At 43.3% G+C, this 26,807-nt stretch overlaps 1 protein-coding gene and 1 long non-coding RNA gene across 4 annotated transcripts; one reads left to right on the top strand and one right to left on the bottom strand.

Annotated features, from left to right (window-relative positions):
* The first annotated feature begins 164 nt into the window (after positions 1–164).
* Positions 165–24,036, top strand: Scp2 (Sarcoplasmic calcium-binding protein 2). Of its 3 annotated transcripts, none has more exons than XM_037423088.2 (7): positions 165–283; positions 8,931–9,348; positions 15,537–15,589; positions 19,276–19,413; positions 20,689–20,800; positions 22,950–23,047; positions 23,678–24,036. In XM_037423088.2, exons 2-7 carry the CDS (start codon positions 9,252–9,254, stop codon positions 23,795–23,797), a joined length of 618 nt encoding a protein of 205 aa, XP_037278985.1. In that variant the 5' UTR covers positions 165–283; positions 8,931–9,251; the 3' UTR covers positions 23,798–24,036. The 3 variants fall into 3 exon arrangements, with proteins under 3 accessions (XP_037278985.1, XP_037278984.1, XP_075749035.1); XM_037423087.2 differs by lacking the exon at positions 165–283 and adding an exon at positions 7,152–7,324; XM_075892920.1 differs by lacking the exons at positions 165–283; positions 8,931–9,348; positions 15,537–15,589 and adding an exon at positions 16,201–17,048 and having other exon boundaries at positions 19,287–19,413.
* Positions 24,037–24,677: 641 nt separating this feature from the next.
* Positions 24,678–26,316, bottom strand: LOC142814301 (uncharacterized). Its single transcript, XR_012894911.1, has 2 exons — positions 26,045–26,316; positions 24,678–24,987 (listed from the first exon to the last, which is right to left on the bottom strand). It is a non-coding gene; the product is annotated as an uncharacterized LOC142814301 (long non-coding RNA).
* Between the last annotated feature and the right edge of the window lie 491 nt (positions 26,317–26,807).

Here is a 26,807-nt window from a genome sequence, read left to right as displayed (position 1 = left end):
GTTCTTGGCTCGGAGCCGTCGGCTCGCAGCGCGTCGTTCTCCCTAAGCTGCGTCGCTCTCTTTGCGTCGCCTTAAATGCGGCTTCTTCGTAAATCAAAGCAGCCGTGTCGGCCAACTGGAAATAGAGGCCACCTGCGCCGCACCTGGCCGAGCCAGCGCGGCCGAGCGCCTCGCGTCCCTCCCAGCAACTGACAAGGAGTCCTGGCGGGGCGAGAGGAATTCGCTTCACCGACAACGCAGATTGTTTTTTCCCCTGCGCTACAGTTCGCTGCACGCCGCCCAGGTGAGTCTCTGCCTTTGTGTGTTTGTGAGCGCGCACTTTAGTGCGGCCCGCCTGAAATCCCTGCAAACGCCGATGCACAACCCCTCGAGCTCTTGCGTGAGGCGTCAATTTGAATACGTGGATACGAATGCTAACCGGTCGATCAGGTCGGCTTGTCGATGTTGTCGCTTCCGGAGTCTTCGATTGAAAGTTTTCTAACGTGTTATCAACTCGGAGAACTTGTAGCGATCCATAATAATCTGTTGTCGTTTAACTGCACCTGTAGTTTTCGCATATGCAACCCCGTCCACAAGTCACTCACAAAGTATGACATCGGTTATAGTGCATCATCAGGTGTAGTGACGACTGTTTTGCGAGAGTGTCAAGGATTTATTTAGCAGAGATCTATTTTTTGACGGTTCTTAGCCTACTCGTCAAGCGATTATTACAGTATTGTGATTTGTCGTAATGGTTTTTGGAGTCTCTAGCATTCTCTACACTTTTAATGCAACTACAAGTGGCGAGAAGTAGGAAACATATGCACCAAGTTGTCAAGCTTTGCAAAATAAAACAGAACAGTCAGTGTCTCACAAGTTCTCAAGGCTGTTTTTTTAATGCTATACAACAGTGACAGGCTTTCGATGAGACTACTCGGATTGTCGCTAAGCCTCGTGGTTTACTAAAATCTGACGACCTATTTACAAATAAGTTTGTCATGAATGGAGGTCATATGAATTTCACTCTAATTGTAAACCAGTCTTTAATGATGTCAAACCACACTTAGCGGCGAAATTTGGCGACAAATGACGCGGTCGGTGAATTAAAACAGTTTTACAGTTGTGTGTCTCCAAGAAGTGTGCAAGCACACCCACCGAGGAAAGTGGCGTTATGAAGCACTAGATGTTTGTACCCAAGGGCCTAGTTGAGAGATGTTTTTGTTCCCCAAGTGTTTCGCACTAATCATCTTCCCCCTCTGCTCATTCCTTTCTGACTTTTGTTACCATAACCGTGTTTTTTTTTTACGAATTAGTACTTCAACGTAGCACCTAAGTACTTGATGAGTATTAGACTGGGCTGTATAAGTTCAGGGATAACATGAAAATTTCAAAGGCCCATTGACTAATTTTTTGAGGTATTCAATATGTCTCCCAAAATTTACAAAAAAAAATTGCTTCGAGCTACGCGAGCATTTCCCTTCAATCTCTCTTTTATGTCACAATTTAGAATAGTATATCTCTTTCTAGAAACTTGTAAAAATGTTTTTACAAGTGAATAAAAACACTTATACTATACTGAGTATTTCTGCTAAGTGAACACACCCTCAATACTGCGTGTCTTCAGTCAATACTGTGCACCAGGACGGCCGCATTTCCGATAGAGGTCAAAATGCTCGGGGCCCATGTACTTATATTTAGGTCCACGTTAAAGAACAACAGGTGGTCGAAAATTCCGGAACCCTATAAACTACGGTGCCTCGCATAATGATGTCGTGGTTTTGAAACATTAAACCCCACCAAATATTATTCTTACTTTATCAATATTAATTATGGTTTGACATGTGGGGTTTAACGTCCCAAATTTATACTACTTATTGTGTACGTGGGGTTATTATTTGTAGTTACTCGACATCCAACCTTCAACAGTGCCCGCCACAAACCATGTCATTACAGAGTAGTGCTAGTACGTCAATTCGTATTGAAAGAGAAAATTGTTTTGAATCGCGTGGTACAATCTTTGAGCGCCCGCCCGCGAGGTCAGTGACACTTAAGCGGTTCTGTTCAATAACAAGAAGACGGGGTATAGATGTTTACCTTTAGACGTCAGCCAAAATGGCAGAAACCGGGAGGCAAGTGCAGGAGAGGGGGGTATTTTGAGCGTGATTTCAATATCTCCACTTCTCATTTCCAACGCCATTGTGCAATGGTAAGTCTACCTTCGACAAAGCGATGAAAGTTCAAACCTACGCTATTTAAAACACAATAGATGTGGGGACACAGTAACGCATGACTGTGTCGAATGCACGGGCATTGCACAACGAAGCACTTCAGCGTTCTTTGCTACCACTCTTGTCGTCGTCAGTGATTGATCGAGATGTTTCTATGGTGCAGCCGACCTTTAGCAATATTAGCGTTAGCATTGTTATAAGATCGCTTCCTGCGAGAGCTGCCCGAGGAAAGCAATTTTTTTATGAAAGCCAACTTATTTAAAACAAAGCAAGATTTTATTATACAAATTTCAGAGCGATGTTGAAAACGGAAGTCTTCACGGCTCTTAACACAGATAACTGGTCCAATAAAGTTCAGTCTTTGTAATCATTGAAATGTTTATAGTAAACGTCTAATGACCATAAGGCTATATGGTTCTATTCCTTTTTAACAAATAATGCCACACCTCAAAATAAGTATATGACCAGAAAACACAGATTAACATAATAATACAGACTGCTTAACAAGGTCGTTAAACTTTGGATGGCCAAGAAACTTCATACTCAAGCAAAGGTAGACTTGGTAATTTAATCACACTCAAGCTCATTAGATTTGCATTTGTTCTCGAAGAATGTGGTACTTGCTATATACCGAGCAGCTGTGATAGCTTAGCAGGTAAGGTTTAGGACTGCTAAGCCAACGCCTCCTTTTTCCCACCTCCCGTACACACACACATGAAAAAAAAATAGAGAAGTAATTGTCTTGAGGGCACGGGTTAGATTTCTCACCATAGCCGACGCGTTTAGGTAGAGGCTAAACAAAAGAACAGACCTGTACCGTTCAGCGTTTAGGGCATGCATGAGAGAGACAGAGGAGGTCAAAATTGATAAGGAGTTGTCTGGTACGGCGTGCACCATATTCGTACCATGCTTTCTGCCCCTGAAACACATGACAATATTGAGTTCCTGCTGGTCTAGCTAACGCATGTTCAGGGTTATTAGTGAGCGAGCGAGCGTGACAAGTCACAAAGAGAGAACACAGGATCGCGCGATCAAAAAATAAAGAAACATGTACAGACTGGACAAGCTTTCACCTTCAACTGCATTCATGTCCTGAAAACAACAGACTTGTGAAGGTTCATTTCAAAAAACATGCCAAACGTGCGCGTTTTTTAGAAAAGTGAGAATTACAAAAACAAGGAGAGTCAGAACGTCCGTTGCAAATCAGCATGAAAAAGCTCCTTGATATGCCTATTGTCTTCAGAATGCAAACAGTCGAAAGTGATCGCTCGTCCTGTCTTCGTGTTATTCTTGTGCTCGCGATTTCAGCGCCGTCAGATATTCATACATACACTGACCAAAAATAGCTGATTGAAAACATTTTTGACCCCACGTGGCGGAAGACGAGCTGTTGCACTTGGACACTACGGAATATCCTCGCGTGGCGTTCAGTACGGAAACGCGTGTACGTATACGTGCATCCGCGATCTGCGCATGCGTACAGTACATGGGCCACGCGGCTTCCGAACCATAGCTGTGTCGCGCTTTACCCTCTTAGTAGCACACGCAACGAGTGATAGGCTAGTATCTTTTTAATCACTTCCGGTTGAACACTTACTTCCAGTTTTCTGAATATTCAGAAAAAAAAGGCTTGTAATAAATTATGATCGGTTGCGAAATTGGTAATTCTTCGAATAACAGAAGGCTGAGTGAGTCGGTAAGTGCTCATGCTAAAAGAGCGTACGTGCAAAAAACACAAATAGAATATACCCCACAAACGTAGAGTAACGACTGCGAATAAAGGAGTCACGAAAATTTTTTTTCCGCATGTCTGGGCATTAGGCGATGACTATATCTCGCGTGGTGGTCTATACGTGAGAGATAACTGTTAATGCATTTGGTTTCTTCTTTAGGAGGAAGAGGTTAACTGAGGAAGGACCTGAGCAATTACTTCTTTATACTTCTTAATTGGCGTATGCATGCGGGAAGTAGTGGCCAGATACTGCACCAGGGTGGCCAATCCTTTTCTGGTGAGGGAGGGCGTTACCGGCGGTGGTTACCGGTGAGGCCTCACCCAGGCCTCTTAATGCAGTTCCATCACCACGCGGATTTTTTTATCCGGTTGGGAGCTGCGCGGCACCGGGATTTGAACCACGGACCTTTTGTATGCGAGGCGGATGCTCTAACCACTACACCATCGCCGCAGTTCCTTCTTGGTAAACCGAGTTTCTTCTTTATACTTCTTTAACTTCTTGGTAAACCGAGTTTCGAACACGCGTAGCCACCATTTGAAGGCGAGTGTCTTAAGGAATCGTCTACTCAGGGAAGCTCACTCATTGCATACCTCACAGGCTTAAGAACGGGGGGTTGTACATACGGCTTCAAAAATCTAGGTGAAACATGTGCCTCTGCTTAGAGAAAGAATGCGTGCATAATGACAAGAAGCGGATCGATATTTCTTTTGTGAAACAAACTAACAGGTTCCCTTACTGCAGGCTGGTGTGGTGTACGAGGTTCCTCTTTACGGCGGTCGCTTCTACACAGGGCAGACCGGCTGCTGTATTACGCAGATATTATTGAAACATAAAGAATCGCTAACCAAAGGCTCGCCATCTTAATCTTTCTTTACTTTGTCGAAAGCGCAAGCACAACGAAATTCAATCCATTCACACTTTCGTATAGACACAGGAATGGTGGAATCCGTCTAATGGTTGGTGCATGGTATATCTACAATAGCGGCAGCGCATCCGGGCACCAATTTACATTAACTTTTGTAAAAAAAGGGAATCAAATGATTTAACAGTTATCTCTCTCATAGACCACCATGCGTGCCGAGGGTGGTATACAGGTATGTTCTAACGCCTGGGCAAGCGCACACAAGTTTTCGTGCCTTACAAGTTTCATTATCTCTGTTGTGCGCATTCGCAGTTGTTAGGCGGTGTTTGTGGTGCCTCGATTCATTGCCTCTGTCCGTCTTTTCAGGGCCAGTCTTTTAGTACCGATGGTTGTGGTTCAACCTAAGAGATATATGGGACACTCACGATATCGGGGCTACGTTTATTTGGGGATGAGGGCTAATTATTTCTCGAAAAGAAATCAAATTCTTTTGACTCATTGAAAATAATTAACAAAATAATTTGAATGAGTTCATTGAAAGAACAGGCGCCGTTCTAGTGAGCAGCTAGGATAATTGGGTTATCTGACAGAACAGATCTCAACCGTGCCATTCTTTCTACACGACCTATACGTAATCCGCTTCGACAGCGTACGCGACACAAGTTTGACATAATATTAATGAGCACTAACCGACAATGATGTCAAAGAAATTAATTGGGAATGTCATTAGTAGTAGAATCACGAGTTGTGCAAGTTGGTGTTGCGCTGTAAAATGTTCCACGATGATCATTAGTAGTAATAGTAGTGTGATATGGGGAGAAAGAAAAGTGGCAAAAATGTAACTTTTCATCGGTCTGGACCAAAACTGCGGCCTTCGATTAACGCGTCCGATGCTCTGAACCACTGAGCTACGGTGGTGGTCATCCTTTTGTCCACTTTATAGCGTATATACGTGCATTTAGACGTGGGAATGTTAGTCAGCGCCGCTAGTAGACATTACAGCGAGTGTGGAACACTTTTCATTTTGCCTGTTGGCGTCGCGCAGCACGTGATCTTATTACGAGCAGGTGGTTGACTATTAATTAATTCCTCGCATACCACTGGCAGACATCAAGCCTGCCAGAAACAGGCCTTCTACAAATGAAGAAAAAAAAATGTAAATTTAAAGGCCAAGAATTACTTTCCTTCGCTTCATTGTGTGTCAGTTATCAATAATATTATTTATAAGACAGAAAACCAGCCCTGAGATTTACCCTACTTTCGTTCATGCTTAACAAAAAAAAATACACCTGGCATAGACCAGGCCACATGAATGCTGTCGAGTGCGTGCCCCTACCATGCAGCTAACCCAAAAATTAGCCTCACCTTCTAATCATTTTTTTTTGTCTTCTTTGTAGAGCGCTCCCGTAGAACATAAATACGGGGTTATCTATCGATCGAATTATATCGTATATTTTCTTCACGCTTTTGAGAGCAGTCATGATGGTTTTCCTACTGTAGAACGGCATCGTTAATACAGTGTTATAAATTAGCGATGGCTGGCACAGTGCTAGAGTGTGAAGCAACAAAGAAGAACCATTCGGCACCGTCTGCAGGCGTGGTTTAGGCGGCATATTGTCATGGACGGGTTCATTTCCTGTGATGATGCACAACAGATGGAACCAAAAAAAAAGGAAAAAGTAAGGCAGACGGTGTAAGGGTTTCTCCACTGTTTTTCCGTCGGTATTGCTTCCTTTCACTTGTGTGTGAGTGTCGGCGAGAGGGGGAGGGGAGTCTCATTTATGGCGTTTCGCTTTACCAAATATGAATACGTTGCGTGTAATATTTACTCATATGAGTAAGTTTGTACATCAGTGCCCCAAGATTGTAAGATTTGACAATAGGGCTCAGCAATATTTGACTGATTGATTGATTGATTGATTGATTGATTGATTGATTGATTGATTGATTGATTGATTGATTGATTGATTGATTGATTGATTGATTGATTGATTGATTGATTGATTGATTGATTGATTGATTGATTGAAACTCCACACGTCAGAGAGACGACGTAGCTGAAGGATTTGCAATGGTTTTCTTCAATCTAGGATCTTATCTGAAGCTGCGGCTGAAGTTTCAGCCTTCGGTGTTGTTGCAACGTGTGCGACTATCACTGGAAGGGCAGCCGTAGCCCACATTCCGAGCTAACGAACTCGGAGTAGGCCTTATCGTAGGGTTCCGAACGGCAAAAGCCGCGTGTGGCGCCTCGGACAATGGAGCAATAGCCGTATGGAAGCAAAAATGAAGAACAGAACGACCGCTTTCCGCTTGCGCAGTCCCGACGTTTGCCTTCCTCTGCGTTTGCGGCCGACCGTGCGTCAGCGAGCGGCGCCGTCACACGGCCTGTCTGAGGCCCTGAAAACCTTCAACTCGGAGCTTGTGTAGGGTCTCTGTTCGGCGCAGCTAGTGTCCCAATTTCCGAAGAGCTGCCCGTGGTTGTCCGCTGATTCAGCTGCATCTTTCGCTGCTGCTGCCGCAACTGTGAGTGCAACGTCGTTTGTTTCTCGGGATATCGTCGGGCGCGCACTTGATATCTTCGCGTTCCAGCGGACGTCTCCCCTGCTTCCTGTCGTGATTCCAAAGCGTCTTTTCTTTTATTTTTAGAACGATGTCACGCTTATAAACACATTTTTTTTTCCTCCTGTTACCTTCACCTGCTTGCTGAATACTTCAAAACTCTACATCGACTAATTATAACGACGATGATGATCATCATTTTCACCTTCTTTGTATTCGTCAATACGTATATAGAATTATAGCGGCTGGAACCAGCTAGGGCAAGTTGTTACGTGGCCTTAACCATGTTTAGCGTGGACAAATAACGACTCCTGCGCTCGCGCCGAATCTATTATGGCTAACACCCCCATGGCAAATCGTGTCTTCAAAAAAACGCATTTGCAACTTGCCACGGTTAGACTTATTTCACTTATTTCTATCCCTTCGACTGTCTCACAAGTCCTCAATTACGTAGCCTACTTTTCGTATATTCACCATAAAAAAATAGTTTATTATATGATGGTGTTTACAATAAAGCAAGCACGTTAATATCATTCAAGATGACAAGTTTACACATCGGTTATGGTATTTAGAATAAACTTCGAAAGCGGTATATTTAGTAATAATTGTTCGGGTTTAACGTCCCAAAACCACCATATGACTATGAGAGACTTCGTAGAAGAGGGTTCCAGAAATTTAGGTTCCTTACGTGCACCTAATAAAGTACACAGGCCTCAAGCAGTGTCACCGCCATCGAAAATGCGGCCGCCATGGCCGGGATTCGATCTTGCGACCTACGGCTATGCAGCTGAGTACCTTATTCACTAGACCAATATGGCGGGTTCGGGATATATGCGCGATGATTGGTAGATATTCTTAATAACTGCGCGTCGTCATCATAGCAAACATGGGTCGCTTACATCAAATGTACATCTTGTATTTCATTCCACCTATATGCAGATATTTCTTATCGAGTTTTTGATCTATCTTTCTCAATCTGTGTTTAGAAAAAGTAATCGACGATTTTGAGTACTTGGTACTCTACTTTGGGACAGCATCAATGTCAGTAAAGTGAAGCACTGAGAAAAAAAACGAAGTATTTGATACAATATAACCACAACAAGTGCACCTGGATGCGATAAACACCAGTTCTTATAGCCTCCTTTTTATCTGGTGTTTATTTATTGCATAATAAATTACCTGTTATCTCAATAATACATTTTTTTTCTGATTACATCGTGAGCAGTCTAACAACTTTTGTCATCTCAGTGCACCTTCTAATTCGACCAGTATCCTCACCCTTCCATGTGCGTTTAATCTATGAGCAAAGGCTACACCACAGCTGCGATTCATGAATGCTCGCTAAAGCACCGACGTACCTTCACGTTGAACTATTTGAAACGCGCAAGTGTTCATATATGCGTCACCTGCACTTTCAAAGAATGCATTGCGACATCATGTTTCCCCACGTCAGTCTCTGACGCCAATCAACCGCATCTCCTCCTTGTGGAATGTCGCATCTGTGTGATCAGCCACAAACACATCCATCGAGCCATTATGTCCTCATCGTCTCTTTGACATTATATTGCAGTGCGGCGTCTACCTGCTGCTACGATGACACGCCACGCATTCTGAGCGCGACGGCTTTGCGGAGCGTTCTCTGCAACTGCACGGTCGGTGTCGCCGCACTCGTGGACTGGAATTCGGCGTCGTTCCGACGGGTCCTCCCGTACACACGCCGCTTTCTGCGCAGTTCTTTCGTCGCTCGTTAAAGTGTGGCCGACGTCGAACGGCCCGCCGCGAGCCCTTATGACAGCCACGGTGCGTTGAAGGGTGCAGCTGTGGGCCCTTTCTCGACCTGCTGCCGGTGGTGCCATTTGTGCTCCGTGTCCGTGCCAACGAAAACTTCGTAATGGGTCAGTTGCTGCAGAAAGTACACGGTTCCAAGGAGCCCAGGGTATCGTGTTTTCGACGCAAGAAGCTGCTCTGCGAGTTCAACACTTTTTACGGTAAAGTCAGTGCTTCCTTTTTTTTATTATTCAAAGCATTTCTTTCCCTACTGCAACCGGGAAAACCGATTCGAATAGATTCTTTCATCACGGCTTTGTGCTGGCACAAAGGATGGCATACAGGATGAGTGGGTCAGTTAGTGAAGACTGTATTTAAAAACAATACATTAATGTGGGTGGTTCTGGTATTGGCCTTCAACGAGTTCCTGTGCGTAGAGGTGATCTTTAGTTCTATAGATGGCCGTGGCTTATTGACCACCTTTAAGCCGCTGTCGTCAAGAAAACTGGATCGCTAGCGCAGATCACCTTAGTTTGTGATTCCCCACTATGAACTTAGGTACATGCCTAAAACTCGCGGGGTTGTGTGCTAGTAATGCGCACTCCCACATTATTTACCCGGCGTATGTACAACCATACTCCGCTCAGTTACGTTACTTTTCTGGCACGCTAACAGCACGTATAAGTTATCTTTACCTTAGTCGTGCACTTCACAATAAGAATAATTATCGTGAGAATGTTATGGAGTGGAATGCTACGCTGACAAACCGCAAGTCCACTGCAATTGTTAGTCATTAATGCTCTTCCCCACCTCCCCCCTCGCCTAAGCAGCCCTTCTCCCCCACAGAAGTGTCTCGCCGGTAATTCTCGCAATTCGGCCTGATTCTTTGACAAAAGAGCCGCGGTGTGACTCTCTCTCGGGTAACTGGGATTGTTCTTTATTTGGCAATATTGCTTTGAACGGTGCGCAAAGAAAGGAAAAGAAAAGGTTCTTGCCATTTTTGCTGCTTAAAATTATTTTCCTATGTACTTTTTTCTCGTTGAAATTGGTGCTTTTCCGACGTCATGGTCCAATCTGTCTTCCACTGTCGTAGCTACAGAGATATCATTCCGATGTTATAGTTTTGGGAAGCAACTATAAAAACAACCCTCCCAAAAAAAGTGGGGGAAGGAAGAAACAACAGAACTTCGAATGGCTAGTGATGACGTATTTAAAATGTCATCGGAATTTTTTTTTCAAGAGATGTATGCATTCACTTGCCATAAGCCGTTTTTATCCGTAGCAAGAGGCTACTACTTAATTCACTCAATGTCGAACTTTCAGTGAAGCATGCATGAAGGCTTCTGATTGATGTTGATAGCCCCCAATCAGGCTCTAATCTGACATTTCTCGTATATTAAAGAAACGAAACAAGAGCGTCAAATATACATATAAATCTCACACTCCTCAAAAAATATATCGTGCATAGAACCACAGCGCATTAAGCCTCAGACATGTACAGCCATAACACCCAATACTTTTTTAAAAAGGTTCATTAGTATGGTGTATTGAACTTTGTGTTAATTCGTTAAATAGCAAGAATATGTACTCAATTTCATGAAAAGAAAAGGTCATTACGCATGTTAGTATTCCTGACTTGTATGACACTGATGTCGAGGTATTTACACTTCAAGGCGTACCCTGCCTATAAAAAGCTCATTGGTACAATTGCCAAGAATGCAACGTACTACTGCACTAACTACAAATCAGGGTAGGCACCGTAGATATATTTATGACCCTTGTAGTGACGTCACGGTGGGTTGGCTCCATCCAGCCATCGCAGCCTAAATCTCACTACCGACCTCTACGATCACGTTACAACTGGCGCAGCAGATGCAAAAAAAAAAAAAAAAAGCTGCCTCCGAGCAACACACGTCGTCGTGCATCCGCATGTTTACAAGCGGTGGCCACAACATATGAGTCATACTGGCGTGTAGCTCCAGCTGTGAGAACCTCATCGAAACATGAGGTATCTTAACTGCAGAAATGTTACTCGTTTGCGAAATCTCATCGCCATTTTGGCAGTCTAGGTCACACATGTTATCTATTCAGCACTACTGTTAGCCTTACTTGGATTCACATCGTACGTCCATTTAAACGTTTTCTAAAGCAGTGTCGTTCATACACCAATTAAATATATAGAGGTTTGTGTTACATAAGCGGGTGACTTGATTTTTTTCTGCCCCTCCCCTCCCCACCGACTCTTCCACCGAAGTTACTGATAAATCCATCTCATGTTGTCATCTCTTCCAACAAAAATGACTTAATTGGTTTGCGAGCACTAACAACTCGTATTCGAGAGTACTGTATATCAGAAAGCTAAATATATTTCACGAGTGAGTCTGGGTGGACTACACATGTTTTGCGATCCTGTGCACGTATAACTGCTATTTTGTTAACTAATGAAGCAACAAATGTTACTTTTTTTAACTAATAAAACAACCACGTACCTCAGCAAGAGTCACTTGACTGCGCTGCGCAATTGCGCGGAGTGCAAATACAAAGGAAGGAACGTTACGGTAAATATCCGCATGTAACAAATGCACCGAAGTTTTTCAAGCAAACGAGCAAACGACAAGGGTGATCTCGGACATATTTTCATCTATGTTACGCTTGCGAAAGAACCGCAGCCAAAAATCTTTTTCGGGGGCTTTGAATCTCACTCTGTGTATGTTCCCGCGTGAGTTTGTATGTGCGCTTCTATATAAAACCAAGCTAAGTTGAAAATGATTTGAAGAAAAGTTTGTACCCCCCTCTACTCCAGTTAAGCCCATGTCTTGCGATAATACTTCATGGGAAAAATGCAGCTACGTACCTGTCTCGTCCGCAACTCTCTTCATAGGCTCAGGGCGAGACCACGAAACACGTACATACAGCCCGTAAACAGAGTCGGCAAGTTTCTAGAATGCTGTTTACCTTAATTATAACACAGGAAAATCTCTTGGAGTCAACCGCAGCCAGAATTTTCCTGTCCCGTACGCTTGTCCATACAGTAATCCGATACAATGGTATCCGCAATGTTAACGCCCTTTAAGGTCACCGTGTGTGCTATGCCGCCCCACAACACTTAAAAGAAAAGAAGTCTGTAGAGCTGCGGCTAATTTTTGCGATGGTTTTCATGAACAGGAAACTGAAAAAAAGCAAGGCTTCTTTCATCTATTTTGTGCCTTGCCGTGCAAATAACCATAATAGCTAGTCGGCACATTGCTTTTTTTTTCCTTCCTTGCACGACAACAAACAGCGCTCACACCCGATAAAACCCAGAAGCAACTTACAGCGGTAGACATAGTGGCTTTTGCCTAAAGCGCGAAATCAAACGCCCGACGACTGCGCCGCAGCATTTTCGTGACGTGTGTCCGGTAGAATTCGCTTAAAGTATTGCAAAGGACATTTCAAGCCGGTGCTTCGTGTTACAAGACCTCTCCGAGAAAATAGTTTGGAATGGCTTTATTTATTATACCCTCAGGGCCAGAGGCATTACAGAGGGGAGTGGTACAGAACAAAGGCATAACATGAGGTGGCATGGTTACAAAAAACGTTGTGTACATAAAAGGAAAAGGAAAGACAAAACAAATTAGTATTATCGCAACAATGTGGTCACACAAACACAGATTAAACATCAGATATTTCTGCATATACAATATTGGCTAAGGCAGCACGGAACAGTTGGTTATCGGTGATACCCGCAATTTCAGCGGGAAGGTGGTTCCATTCCCGGGACGAACGGGGCAAGAATGACTGAGTGGCAGAATTTGTATGATAATAGTTAATGCCAACCTTGTGACGGTGGTCAATGCGATGGGAAATGTATAGTGGTTGGGGTAAGAGTTCGTTGCGCAGGAAGGAATGATAATATATTTTATGTAGCATGGTTAACCGAAAAAGTTTCCTGCGTGACGATAAAGAGGGAAGGGAAAGGCTGCTTTTCATTGAAGATATGCTGGCAGTACGGTTATAGTTTGACAGGATAAAGCGAGCGGAATTATTTTGAACAAGCTCGAGAGAAGCGATTAGATTTTCTTGGCTTGGATCCCATACTGATGCTGCGTACTCTAACTTGGGGCGTATTAAGGATTTCTAAAGCGATAATTTTAGTGACGATGGGGCTCTAGAAAAATTGCGGCGTAAATACCCTAACATGCTATTAGCGTTGTTGATGATATGTTCAATATGTGTTGACCAGCTGAGATTAGTTGTAATGTGCACTCCAAGGTACTTATATGATGTAACTAGTTCTAAAGCTATGTTGTTTAGGTAATAAGTTGACTGATGCTTGGGGTTGCGGGATACATGCATAACCGTACATTTGTTAATGTTTAATTCCATCAGCCAAGTTTGGCACCAGTTAGAAACAGCGGTTAGATCAGACTGAAGGATTCTAATGTCGTCACTATTATTAATCTTACGAAATATCACACAGTCGTCTGCAAACAAATGAATATTAGAGCACAATTTTGAAGGGAGGTCATTAATATAGATAAGAAATAGAAGGGGCCCTAGGACGGATCCTTGTGGGACCCCAGAGCGCACTTCGCTGAAAGAAGAGTTAAAGCCATTAGCATGAACAAATTGGGTGCGGCGGGTAAGGAATGATTCAATCCATTGTAGCACGTTTCTATCAAGGTTGAGGTTACTTAGTTTGTGAAGTAGGAGTTGATGACAGACCTTATCGAATGCTTTAGAAAAATCTAAATAAATGCAGTCTGCTTGAGACGAACTGTCCAAGATAGTGTGCAGTTTTTCAGTGAAGGTTATGAGCGGTGTTTCACAGGAGTATGTTTTACGAAACCCGTGTTGCGCAGGAGTGAAAAAGGAGTTTGATTGGAGGAAATTTACAAGATTTGTGAATAATACATGTTCTAGAAGCTTGCAGCAGGTGCTAGTAAGGGAAATGGGGCGATAGTTAGTAGGAGAACATTTATTTCCGGATTTATAGATAGGAACCACCTTCCCGATTTTCCATTGAAGAGGTAGCGTAGATTGATCGAGTGATTGCTGAAAAATTTTTGCCAAGATGATTGAGCTAGTTGTAGATGTATTTTTCAAAAATTTAGCGTCAACGCTGTCATAACCAGGTGAAAAATGAAACTTCAAATTGCTTATAAGGGCGGCAATACCAGGAGCGTCCATGTTCACTGGTGGCATTTGGACGTAATTGCAGTAAGGTAGGTGTGGCAAAGAGCTGTTGGATTTATGCGAAAAATTGTTTACAAATGTTTCATTAAGGACACCAGCACATTCACTTTCAGAAATATAATCACCACACATATCTAGAAGAGAGATGGAATCATTAGACGTCGGGTTAATAGTGCGCCAAAATTGTTTCACATTTGATTTTAGCATGGAAGGTGAAATTCCATTCGACATGAAATTTTCTTTAGCATTTTTTAGAGCTGTCACATAGCTATCAGAAGCTTCTTTGTAGGCAGCCCATTTTGCATTAGTCTGAGAAAGTTTAGCAGCACGATATAAACGTTTCTTTTTGTGTGATAGGCGTTTGATGCTTGGGTTGTACCATGGGCATTGTGCATGAGTCGTAATGAATTTCGTGGGGATGTACTTATCGGTTAGTCGGCGAACTTCGGAAGAAAACATATCCCAATTAGTTTGAACAGTTCGCTCATCATAATCCTTCAAAAAAACATCAAGGAATACCGCAAGATCATCATTTATGGCCTCAAAATTTGCTTTCCTGTAGTTCCTTGTTATTTTTCTTTTCTTGCTACATGTGTGCTTTAGTTCGACTCCTTCTAACAACATATGAAGCTTTGAAGTGAACTGCACTTACATCGAATCCAATATAATTGATAACCCGATGTTCTTCAATGAAACAAAAAAAAAACATTATATAAGACGAGTTTCTCAATTTACGCTATTCACTTAGCAGATTTTAAATGTGTTGCGCTAGCCTTAACAGATCAATGTCACTGGAAAAATGTTAATAAACAATCATTGTTGTTGTTGTTGTTTTTGTTGTTGTTGTTTTTGTTGTTGTTGTTGTTGTTGTTGTTTTTGTTGTTGTTGTTGTTGTTGTTGTTGTTGTTGTTGTTGTTTTTGTTGTTGTTGTTGTTGTTGTTGTTGTTGTTGTTGTTGTTGTTGTTGTTGTTGTTGTTGTTGTTGTTGTTGTTGTTGTTGTTGTTGTTGTTGTTGTTGTTGTTGTTGTTGTTGTTGTTGTTGTTGTCGTTGTTGTTGTTGTTGTTGTTGCTGTTGTTGTTGTTGTTGTTTAGCTGGTAGTTCGGATTGGCATCTGCTTAATGGTGGAACTTGACCTTAAGTCTTGCTTATGTTTCACAAAGCTTGCTTTTCTGACTTATTGAAAACCCATAGCACACATATTATTGTTTTAAAATGAGCAATCGTTCCTTTTCAGACCTTAACAAGGATGGGGTCATAACAATCGACGATTTCAACCAAGCCAGGCTGGTACGTCCTAAACGCTTCATCTCTCTCTCTCTCTCTCTCTCTCTCTCTCTCTGTGTGTGTGTGCGCGTGCGTGTGTGTGTGTGTGTGTGTGTGTGTGTGTGTGTGTGTGTGTGTGTGTGTGTGTGTGTGTGTTTTGTTTAGTTTTTTTACAAATACAACCTCCTTCCTCCTTTCTAGCGAATAGAAGACAAAAGCTACAAACAGCAAATAAACGCACGTCATTAGGAAAGGCGGCGCAATATGGTACGCCTTATGCCACACAAACAGCTCCCGCAGCGTCATACACACAACGTAGACTATAAGACAAAGTCATCATTTTACTACTGCTATGAAAACATAGATGTCTATATTTAAAAACAAATTAAAGGTTTCACAAACAACACGCAACCGAACGAGTAGCTCTGCTCTCTCGGACTAGCAGCCCCATCTGTGAACTGTTCAGTAAAAGCAGAGACTCGCGCGAAAAATTCAAAATCTAGGTGCGGAGAACAGAAGAAACAATCGAAAGGGTAAATATTTTATCCTAGGCCTCTGTCTACTGCCCTCTTGCTGCTATTAAGTACATTTTATTCACTTGAAAAATAGATGCCGACGCGGGGGGGGGGGGGCGTAGCTTTTACGGTCTCTCGGTCTTGAAGTTATTGCTTTAGGCAAACATTACCGCAACCATGGGCCCCGAAGACCAACGGCGCCAGTTCTTCCTACATGACAATGTCCTCCCACGAATAATGATGATGATAATTATGATCATGGGGATGATATATTGTGTTTAGTGGCGCAATGGCATCATATGTATTAAGAGTAAAACACATATGTATTAGGCAACATTCACTTAAGTGAGTTGTGTCCTGGACCACTTGAATAAGCGGGTTAATTCGTCCATTGCACATCCTAACACACGTGTATAAACCCTGACGCAGGTGGTTTATAGCTGAAAAATTACGTGACAACACCACCAGGTGTACGTCAGTAGAAAATCACACGTAAGAGATGTCGAAGTAATGGCTTCCCAGTCTGTAAATCAACATTTCCAAGCCTGCTCTTTGTTTCGTCTCTTTGTCACAAAGCTGACACAAATTATTTAAAAAGTTTGGGTGTTCATGAAGCATTGCAAGTTCTGGTGAATAGGGTCCGTCTGCTCCAGTGATTGTTCGAAGGAAAAACAAGGGCTTATTTTGTTTTTCAGCCTCTTAGATACGTGGCCTCTGCAATCAACTTTATTTATGTATGTGTCAAACGTCCCCACGAATCTTTTAGCAACGAGCTAAACTCTAAAACGTTAACGGAATACCTTTCACTGGAACAAGCATTTTCTCCAATGTCAGTAAACTGTAATACAGCTGACGCTGGCTTGGACACGACAAAAATAACAAAAAAAACAGCAGCTGCGTATTTCTCCACTGGAAACCGAAATGTGCGACGCACTTAACGAAAACAACGGATTGCCAGTATTACTCAGGTAAAGCTGGCGCTCGACCAATACCAGCATGAATTAACCAACAGTTCGCAAACATTGGGCTGTGCTCGTATATGGCACGAGTGCAAGCGATAGACTTCCCACAATGTGTGCAATCTTTTCTCTTTTTTTTTAATTTACAAAATGCCCAGTGTTTATTTTGTCCTTATAGTTTTGTGGAATAGCTCATGTCACAGCCGGGCTATAGGAGCGGCACGCACATGTGCGCACGTGCCGCTCTATAGCCTGGCCGTACTTGTGTCCTAGTCAACATCACTAGGGTTTTGCGTTTTCTTTCGTTTTTTTTTTTTCTGTTTCAGCTTGAAATGTTTTAATGCATTTTTACAGAAACCGCCTGAGTTACCAGCCTACTTTCGGTGAAATGCCTCGCATTTTTAAGAGCACCCACATGATGCCCGCTTTTGTAGAAGCATGACGCACCCACGAAGCGTCACTTGTGTCTATTGAAAACACCCGCAGCTGTCGCAGCGTATTCTCTGGGCTAAAGTAATTTATGTGTCGTTTTGATGTTACGAGGCAAAGAGAAAGCGCGTGTTTTCAATGAGGTCGACGCGCAGCAACATTTTTTATAGCTAAATTTTCTGAAGGTATTTCCCTTGACCTAAATACGCCCTAAACAGTTGAAATCAAGAAGAGGAAATGGACATGGGCCGGACATGTGGCGCGTAGACAGGATAACCGCTGGTCATTAAGGGTAACTAACTGGATTCCCAGAGAAGGCAAGCGGGTTAGGGGGAAACAGAAGGTTAGGTGTACAGATGAGAAGAAGAAGTTTGCGGGTATAAATTGGCAGCAGCAAGCACAAGACCGAGTTAACTAGCGGAACATGGGAGAGGTCTTTGTCCTGCATTGGACGTAGTCAGGCTGATGACGAAATACGTTGCCTTGATCTCTCGAGCTATGGACGCTATTAGTGGGTTTCCGGCTTTTCCCCGCGTACACAATTCACTGTCCCAGCCATTTCCAGAATGCGCCAAAATCACTATGTCGGAATCTTGTTTCCTGTACGTATAAACTAAATGGAGTGACGCCGCGTGTCTTTTTGCAGCTCAACAACATGAAAAGCAATAAACTACTTTTTGTCCAGTCGCTCAGCCTGACACGTTTTCGCTCACAAATTTCGTGCAGCTGGTAAAAGGTGCGCTGCAAGGTAACGCGCAAGGGTGCAGTAATCTTTTGATCCACCTATTTGAGTGGCTGCACTCTTAAGATCGTATTTACAAAAAAAAAATATTCACTGGTAGACGCGCGTGAGAGGCGTGCTAATGTTCCCGGTAGGTGGAATGGCACAACACCTTAATTCACGCAGCCGTCACATTTCACTCCAGGTGGCGCTATTCTTCGGGTGCTCAGCAAACGTGATGACCATTCCGTGACTAGTAATGCCACCTATATGCATCGTAATATATTTTTCTCAGACATAAATAAACAAACTGCTTAATCACTTTGTTATGCATTTCAACCTTCTGTTATAATCCGCCACCTCAAGAATTTGAACGCAGACTACGCAATAACGCAATCTGTCACAAGCTGTCCTTAAAGGGCCCCGAACGTTCGACCTCTGAAAATACAGTGAAACGGCCTCTTATACTCCGCTAGCCTTTTCGGTCCGATTCGGGACGCTGGAAGTCTGTTCAACGCGAGATCATGCTGAAATAAGGAATATTGGTTTTTATCCGTATCCTACCCTGCTTCGTCAACTATTCTGTCGTCTCGCGTGACTATCACACGTGATCAATAGATTTCGGTTCGTTTAGCACGTTTTCTACAGCGAAAGCGCAGGTAACAATGTGCAGCCGAAAAGCACGAAATACTGATATTTTCAAACGCTTGATCCTAATGCTGTGCACATCTATTATGAAGAAATAAGAGGGACAAGGAGGAAGATGCACCCGTATGAAGGGTAGTGAAAGTGGGAAAGAAACCACCTCTGATCAACGAGTGGTTTAGGGGCCCTTTAATAACTTTTTCATTCTAAAACTACCCTATTTACTGCGCTGGGTTGTCTGAGCAAGCAAAATAAACCTAACTTCAAATTACTTCAAGTACTCCAGCGCACCGTGTATTCATCCATTTTAAGTTTAGAGGGGTCTTAACCACAGAAAATGAAATATTTTCCAAAGTCGGGACGCAATCCTTCACGTAAGTCCCTTTGTTTTGGTCAAGCAATGTCCTATCACGTCTAACCTTGGTGCTTTTTTATACCAAGCACATCTGCAGGCTGAACGGCTGGAAAGAGGGGTGTCCGAAGTTCGACAAGACGAAGGAGCTCTTCGATGAAATATGGACGCTGCTTAGGGAGGATGCCGACTGTGACTCGGACGAAAGGATCACCTCCGAAGAATGGGTAGGATAAGCCTAACATAGCTTTGCCTTAACTACAAACTAGGCCACGTAATAGATGTGAAATCTGTAGGAAAACACGTGGTGGGATCCATTTCACTGGTGGTTACTGCTCTTCTTTCTCAGCTGAAGAATATAAAAATCTCAACAGAACATGTAACTCTATTCCAGCATTTTTGTTATCAAAAGCGGAGCATAGGAGAATACGGGAACTGAATTGCACAATACTTTGGAAGTCTTCAGAAAATGACAAAACAATAACAAATCAATGTCGCTGATCATAAATATTATTTTAGGAAACGTAAAAAATTCATACGAACGCAAGCATGTGCAGACCCCCTTAAAAAGAACAAAACATTTAGGATTCGCAGAAAAATTATCCAGATATTTACGGCGAGAAAATTCCTTCCAGTATTGGTACCTAGCATTGACTTGTTAGATTTTGACCAGGGTTCAAGTGCTTTTTTTGGACAACGAAATCATGCCCTCTTGTACAACGCATCCCACGTTTAAACCACTGCGAAACACAAACCTTAAGCGTGCCGTACACAAGCTTCCTCTGTTCGTTTTCGATATCTGTCAATATCTTACTCAATCACTCACACTGGACGCAAATAATTTCGTCCCTGATTTTGTGCCTTTCACGCGTGCAAGTAATTACAAGCAAATATTTTATTCACGGGAAGTCATGTGATGTTACTTCGCGTGACAGATCAGTATAAACATTCCATTTTACCTGTGTCACAAAGTAATTAGTGTCTAATGAAGCTGTAAATATTTTCAGTGTTATGCTGAACTTTACTGGTCATATTTTACAGAACAAAATGAAACATTCCTATCTATTGACGTTTGGTTGTTACTCTCACAAAGTAATTAGTGTCTAATGAAGCTGCAGATATTTTCAGTGTTATGCTGAACTTTACTGGTCATATTTTACAGAACAAAATGAAACATTCCTATCTGTTGACGTTTGGTTGTTACTCTTCCGTGGAGCCCCAACGGGAAGCTTAGCACGTAGCATGAAGTACACAAACCGCATGAGGGCGAGCCAAAATTGCTCTCTACGCCATCAAGTCGCAAGCCTTCTACTGTCGAGTGCATTTCTCTAATAAAATTTGTCAGATAAATGCTCTCTACAGCAGACGGCTCACCAATAGACGGCGCGGACAGCAAAGATACATGAATGTCACCTTTTCTCAAGACTGCACATTAAGGCAGCGCTCAAGCACTTAACTAGCATCTCATCTTTTTAAAAATAGCTTCTAATTTTGCTTTTCAGATAAAGCTTTGGGAACGTCGCACAAAGCTAGAAAGCCAGGACGAGGAAGAAGGCGCGCCAAAATGGCTTGTCACTTACCTCTGGTTCCGCTTCAACATGTACGATAGGACAGGTGAGTCACCCTCTGCCGCGTGGCGTCTGATGGTTTTCGTATGTTCGGTGAAGTGAATAAATTTTAAAAATATATGGTCATTATTATGTTCTAAAAGCGCCCTACCGCAGCGGAAAAATAGAAAAAGTAACAAGTCGCCGGAGCGGCGAAATCAGGACATGCAGCGCTGTCGTTTCCCTAGACGCCGATAAAGGGTCAAGCATGATTTTTCATTTTTCAAAGCAGGGGTGGTCGGCAGAAGGCACGCCTACAAGCAACTTTTTCGGGCCAACTGCGATAGAGATACAGTGGCTGATAATTACATGCGGACAAAAAAAACAGATAAAATAAAATCATGTGCATAGCCAAGTCTGATGATAAGGAATGAACAGGCATTTGATGTGGGCCTTCGGACGGGCCAACATCAAGATGGGCTGTTTTCTGCCGACGACCACCGCTTTAGAAATTGGAATGTGCTTGGCACTCCCACTCTTGGCGTACTGGGGAACACCAGCGCCACGTGTCAAAATTTCACCGCTCCGACCTCTGGTTCTTTGGGCTAGAACACTGATATTTCGGCGGGTTGGTTTCTTATCGCAGAACACTTAAGCGTGCGCAACCATGCAGGGACGAAAGGATTGATTGATATGTGGTGTTTAACGTCCGAAAACCACCATATGATATGAGAGCCGCCGCAGTGGAGGGCTCCGGAAAATTTGACCACATGGGTTTCTTTAACGCGCACCCAAATCTGAGCACACGGCCCTAAAGCATTTCCGCCTCCATCGGAAATGCGTTCATCGCAGCCGGGATTCGATCCCGTGACCTGCAGGTCTGCAGCCGAGTATACTTAGCCACTAGGCCACCACGACGGGGCAAGGAGAAAGGGAGGTGGTGGCAACACATGCGCTTACTTCGAACTGATCCTTTAATAACGAAAATGCCTATAATAAACCCTTTTTTTGTAACTTGGCAAAGTGCGTGTTTAGATTAGTTCATGCTTCATTGAAACTGCTATAGTCCAAACTTCGTAGATGACAAACGTAACAATATTGTTACGTTTAGGAATGTGTTTATTCTACTGTGGTGTACCGGTAGACTTGAAGGTGTCGTGCACCGGAGGCATATCTCGCTAGCCGAACGTCCTCTTCTCTAATCTGCCTGTTCCTCGCTACCCAGAGGCTCATACCCAGATCATATATACCCAATCTTACCCAATGATATCTGGAGTTTTACGTCTAAAAATTGATATGGTCATGAGAGACACCGTAGTGCAGGGCTCCGCAAACTTGGAACATTTGGTGTTCTTTAACGTGCACTCAAATCGCACAGTACATGCTCCTCTACCATTTTGTCTTCATCTAAATGCGACCGCCATGGCCGGAATTGAACCCATGACCTCCTGGTCAGCAGCTGAGCACCCTAGCCACGATTCCACCAAGGCGGACAGAGACGACAGGCAACGGAAGCGCTTGCGTGTGTCGCATTCTCATGTCGGTCGTCTCTGAAGTGTGTGTTTCCTCATGACATCCCAAAACCGTAATGCTCATATTGTGCTCATCTTTTTTCCTGTGGAACTGTGCGAAGGGGTATGTCACCTGTGTGGGCTGTAAGTGTTGCGTATTTTGTGTACATGTGAAGGTACATCATTATGAATCTGTTTTCGGTGAACATGGGCAGGAGCTTGTGCGTAGGTCTCTGCCCGGGTATTTTGGGGCGATGGGTGGGCATAGACGTGCGGAGGGTTCTCTACAAGTGGATGGGCAGTGAGTGTAGGGACGTGTTTTTACCACCCCATCACCCCATTGAAAGAGTTCGAAAGAAAATAAGCTTCTCTTTGAATACAAAGACTAAAATGAAGCAATAAAGCGCTGCTGACCCCAGCTTTCCAGGAGCGGGAGGGGGGGGGGGGGGGCTGTAGGTCGAAATGAAATTGTTTTTCGAATGCAACATTAGGGGTCCTTGTCCAAAAGCTGCATGGTCATAACCATGCACATTAGGCCACGACGGGACAGGTCTTACTGAGTAGAGGTGTGAGATGGACTTAGTACCCTCCTAAGAGGACCAGAAAGTTGCAACCCCCCCTTCCTCCTCTCACACGCACATGCATATAGAGATGCTCAGATAAATACCCTGTTATCCTTATTCATGCCGCTTTTTTCGTTTGCAGGCGATGGTGTAATAGACAGCGACGAATTTAGCTACGTACTGGAGGACTTCGGTATACCCCAAAGGCAGTCCAGGCAATGTTACCTAATTATGACTGAGGTTGGCCCTTTTCTTTTTTATACGCTTCTTAGTAGTTCTATAACTGTGCAGGATTAGATTCTTTTGAGCGTGTCGCTAGGCCTGACACATTTCTCGCTGATAATCCTTTTCTTCGAACTTTATGAATACTTCTCTTGAATATATATCTATTGAAGGACTCAATATTTGGCCACACAACATATCGCATTAATAATCAGTATACTTTTAAAATGCCCGCAGATGTGCGAGCTATGCACCAATCTACATAACAATCAGCAAACACGCTTCAACTGCTCGAAGAAAGCAATACGTAAGAACAATGAAACCTGCGCCCACACACTTCAAACGTGTCTACTGTATTTATAAACCACTAGTTCAACAACCCTTACTTCAATAGAAAGCATTTTCTGCTTGTATTGCGTTCTTTGGCACCGCGTCTCACCTGGAACAATTACGTATACTGATAATCTATTACCTAATACAACCCACATGTTTGCCGAGCCTGTTTATTCAATAATTATTCGAAAAGTCACAGGGCGTGCGCATCTTTTTTGCATGTGTGTGCAAGTCCTCCACCACTTGCACATTGGCATCGTTCGAAATAGCGAGTGGTCTTTGTCTCACCTCTACGCTGCATGTTCTTTTGTTTAGAACGACACGAGGAAGTTGGATTACGACTACTTCTGCGAACTTGCCGAGGAGTACCTCACTTCGGAAGACGAGTGTGCACTCGGCAACTTCATCACAGGAAGGCTCGACTTCCGCCATTGACTCTAGCTTCGTCTCGGTTCCCCTTCACGCGCTTACATGCCATGAATGTAGCCTTGGTTGCGAAATGTATAGCAACCCCAAACAACGAGGTGCAGCATTATTTATTGTCTGCTCACCAAGCACTCACTTCGTGCACATTCAGGTGGAACGATGTAATTATCATCTCAGTGGTATTCCACGTGAAGTCACAGAAAACCAACGTTTTATTGTTTTATACGAAAATAAATCCTTCTAAGGGCCTTGCATGTGTGGCTCAGTTGCTGTTTCTAGTCCCTTACTTTTTTGTGTTTGTTTGTTTGTTACAAACAATGGTCGCGTATGGTTAATGCTCCAAGGCATGTGGCACAACCACCATACGTAACATGTGCGCATATGCACATGTTACGCAATCACTGTGTGTAACAAGTATCACATATGTGAGCATTCTGATGCGCGCACATAATTTTGCAAAAGGCAGCAGTCCAGGATATGACAGAAGCGTGAAACTATGAAAAAATCTAGTTTACGAGGAGTCGCTGAGGCAGTTTCTGCGAGTGGCATTGTACTCTTCAAGGCTGAAACTTCAAATTGCAGCGAAGTTGTCTTCAAGTCGCACCCTTAATAAATACGAAAGCGCTTGTCTAAACGATGGCTTTAGTTATAAGCCATGTTGATTTTCTTGCATACTTTGTGCGAGAACCACAAAATGCCTTTGTTCAACTACGACTGTAGTCATTAAATTCTTTTTTGTTTTGCCGAGCACTTCATAAACTTTGGCGATGTCTAAAAAACATAAAAGTGACTGGAGTGGCACGCCTCAACTTAGAATTATGAAGTCCTGCAACTACAAAACGTTACACCAGTGTATCATTACTAAGGCAGTCAAGAAGCGTCAGGAAGGTAGAAGTTTAGCGTATTCTATTTTTTTCTTCAAAAGCAAGCCAGTTTTATAACAATGTCATTTCATTATTAGTAGCCTGCTGGCCGCATACGCCACTTCATAATGTCATCCGCTTCGTCAGCTTCTTCACAAATGCGTCGGCATTCGCGGAGTGTTCTAAATCGGTTCGCGTTTCCGCCGCAACCTCCGTACACAAATCTTCTGCACCTGCGGAACATGGTGTCGTAGAAGTAGAGTACGTAATGGCCGTAGCAGCTTCCTGAACTTGGCAGAAGGGTGCAAAGCCTTTGCCTTCTTTGAGCCTTGACTACTGCAATGAAAGATCAGAAAAAGAGTGTGTTCTCTCAACAGATCAGCGAATGCAAGACCGTTCTCTAGACGGACAAACAAATTCAAAGAGGCAAGTTATCTCAGAATGGCCGGTGATAAGGCAGGTTCGCAAAACATTATTGAAGTAAACGCTATTGTACAAAACGCACTCATATCTAAACACGTAACATTGTTTACAAAACTACGTCTGAGCACGCATAATTGCTACATCTAAAAAGAGATCAGGTGCTCTAAAAAAAGAACAAGCGCTGCTTATCAACAAACAGTTTGTCATACGCGTTTTCAAACATTGTTTAAGCCTTCAAAACTGCATAAGATATATTACGGAATGTAAAATGACATAAGTGCACCTTCAATATTTGATGACGTGTGACATTACGCGATGCTACATTCTTCTCGGTCCTAAATGTGCAAGACGTGCGTGTTGAGCATTCAGCGCTCATAGCACTAGTGCTAAACAAGTTATTATGACTCTAGACAATAGTGCGTAGGTATCTGCTTGATCTCAACAGACCTTGGCAGTTTCGGCACCGTACATTTGTGACATTCAAAAAAGTCGTGTGACTCCCCACTCATCCTGTTTGGCGTGTGAAACTTCATGCTCAAGCTCACAAGATGAACAAGTCAAGCCTTGCACTCAGCTAAAGTATCCAGAGGTACTGTGACTACCTATCGTGGCACTTGTATAGACTTTGCCTTCAAAAACCTATATGCTTTACAAACACTACCTTTTCCGACCTATGAGGGGCCAGGCGATGGGGTCTGACTGAGGATCTTTGCCTCCCGCACGACGACATCGCGATTACACAAAAACACATTGCAACACAGAAAAATGCCGAGAGTGCCTTTGTACTAAAATACTGCTAGCACCATAACATGTCTTATGCGACGGATAAGTACCTTTGCCATGTTTTGGCGCTCCGCTGGTCATACAAGCATGTATGTACAAGTAGTGGTAGACTCAAACAAAAGCACTGAAGTATCATCGGAAAAAAAATCCTTGTTCGCATCGAGTAAAGAATCTAAGTTCGACTCACGAACAATTCCAGTCTCAAGCACGAATAGGGCAGCAACCAAGACCACCAGCCGCTGCATCGCTGAGCATCACTTCAAGCTTCTACACTTGTTAACTACATTTGAGTCATGCAGTTAAAAATCGAGAGAGCACTTGATGCCACGCTGTTAAGCCTAAGACGAAGTGCTTATCTTCGGGCTATAAGTCTACGCCTAAAACATTTGGTCAAAACGCGAAATACAGAGCGCGTTTCGTGGAGAGCGATAGAGTTTGCAACGCCGGCGGAGTGGCTGTGATCCCTCGCCGGTCGTGTTGCGTGACGCGACGCATTAGTAGGGGCTATTGGGAGGGTCAGCCGAGCCACAACAAGAACACAATGTACAACCTGGTCAAATATCGGCACACTCATTGTGAAGTACAAACAAGTACCTCTTTATTCTCTCCTGGCTATTATGCGAAACGTCTGGCAGTGAAGTTAGAGCTGGCGGAAACCTCGAATGGAGTGCTGTGCCCTAGGACCGAAGGTTTCATCGACGTAAGTCATGTCCACAATTTTCGCGCTTGCCCAACACGACCAGCTGCTCCTATGATCAGTTCCAGGACAAACTACTTACGAGAAATCCTACGATGTTTCGCAAAGAAGCAGTGTTCTCGGTGCTGAGAAACGAGGTGTGAAAGCAAACAAGTCTGTATTTAGCTGGCATCCATCCCTGTTATAGGGTACGCTAAATCAAGCTCAGGTGTTGGAGAGATATTTTTAAACATGAAGCACTGGGCACTTGTAT

Source organism: Rhipicephalus microplus, chromosome 4 (assembly GCF_043290135.1).
Source record: "Rhipicephalus microplus isolate Deutch F79 chromosome 4, USDA_Rmic, whole genome shotgun sequence".
NCBI lineage: Eukaryota > Metazoa > Arthropoda > Arachnida > Ixodida > Ixodidae > Rhipicephalus > Rhipicephalus microplus.
The sequence above is the reverse complement of the archived record's forward strand: the minus strand, read 5'-3'. Positions and strand labels throughout refer to the sequence as shown.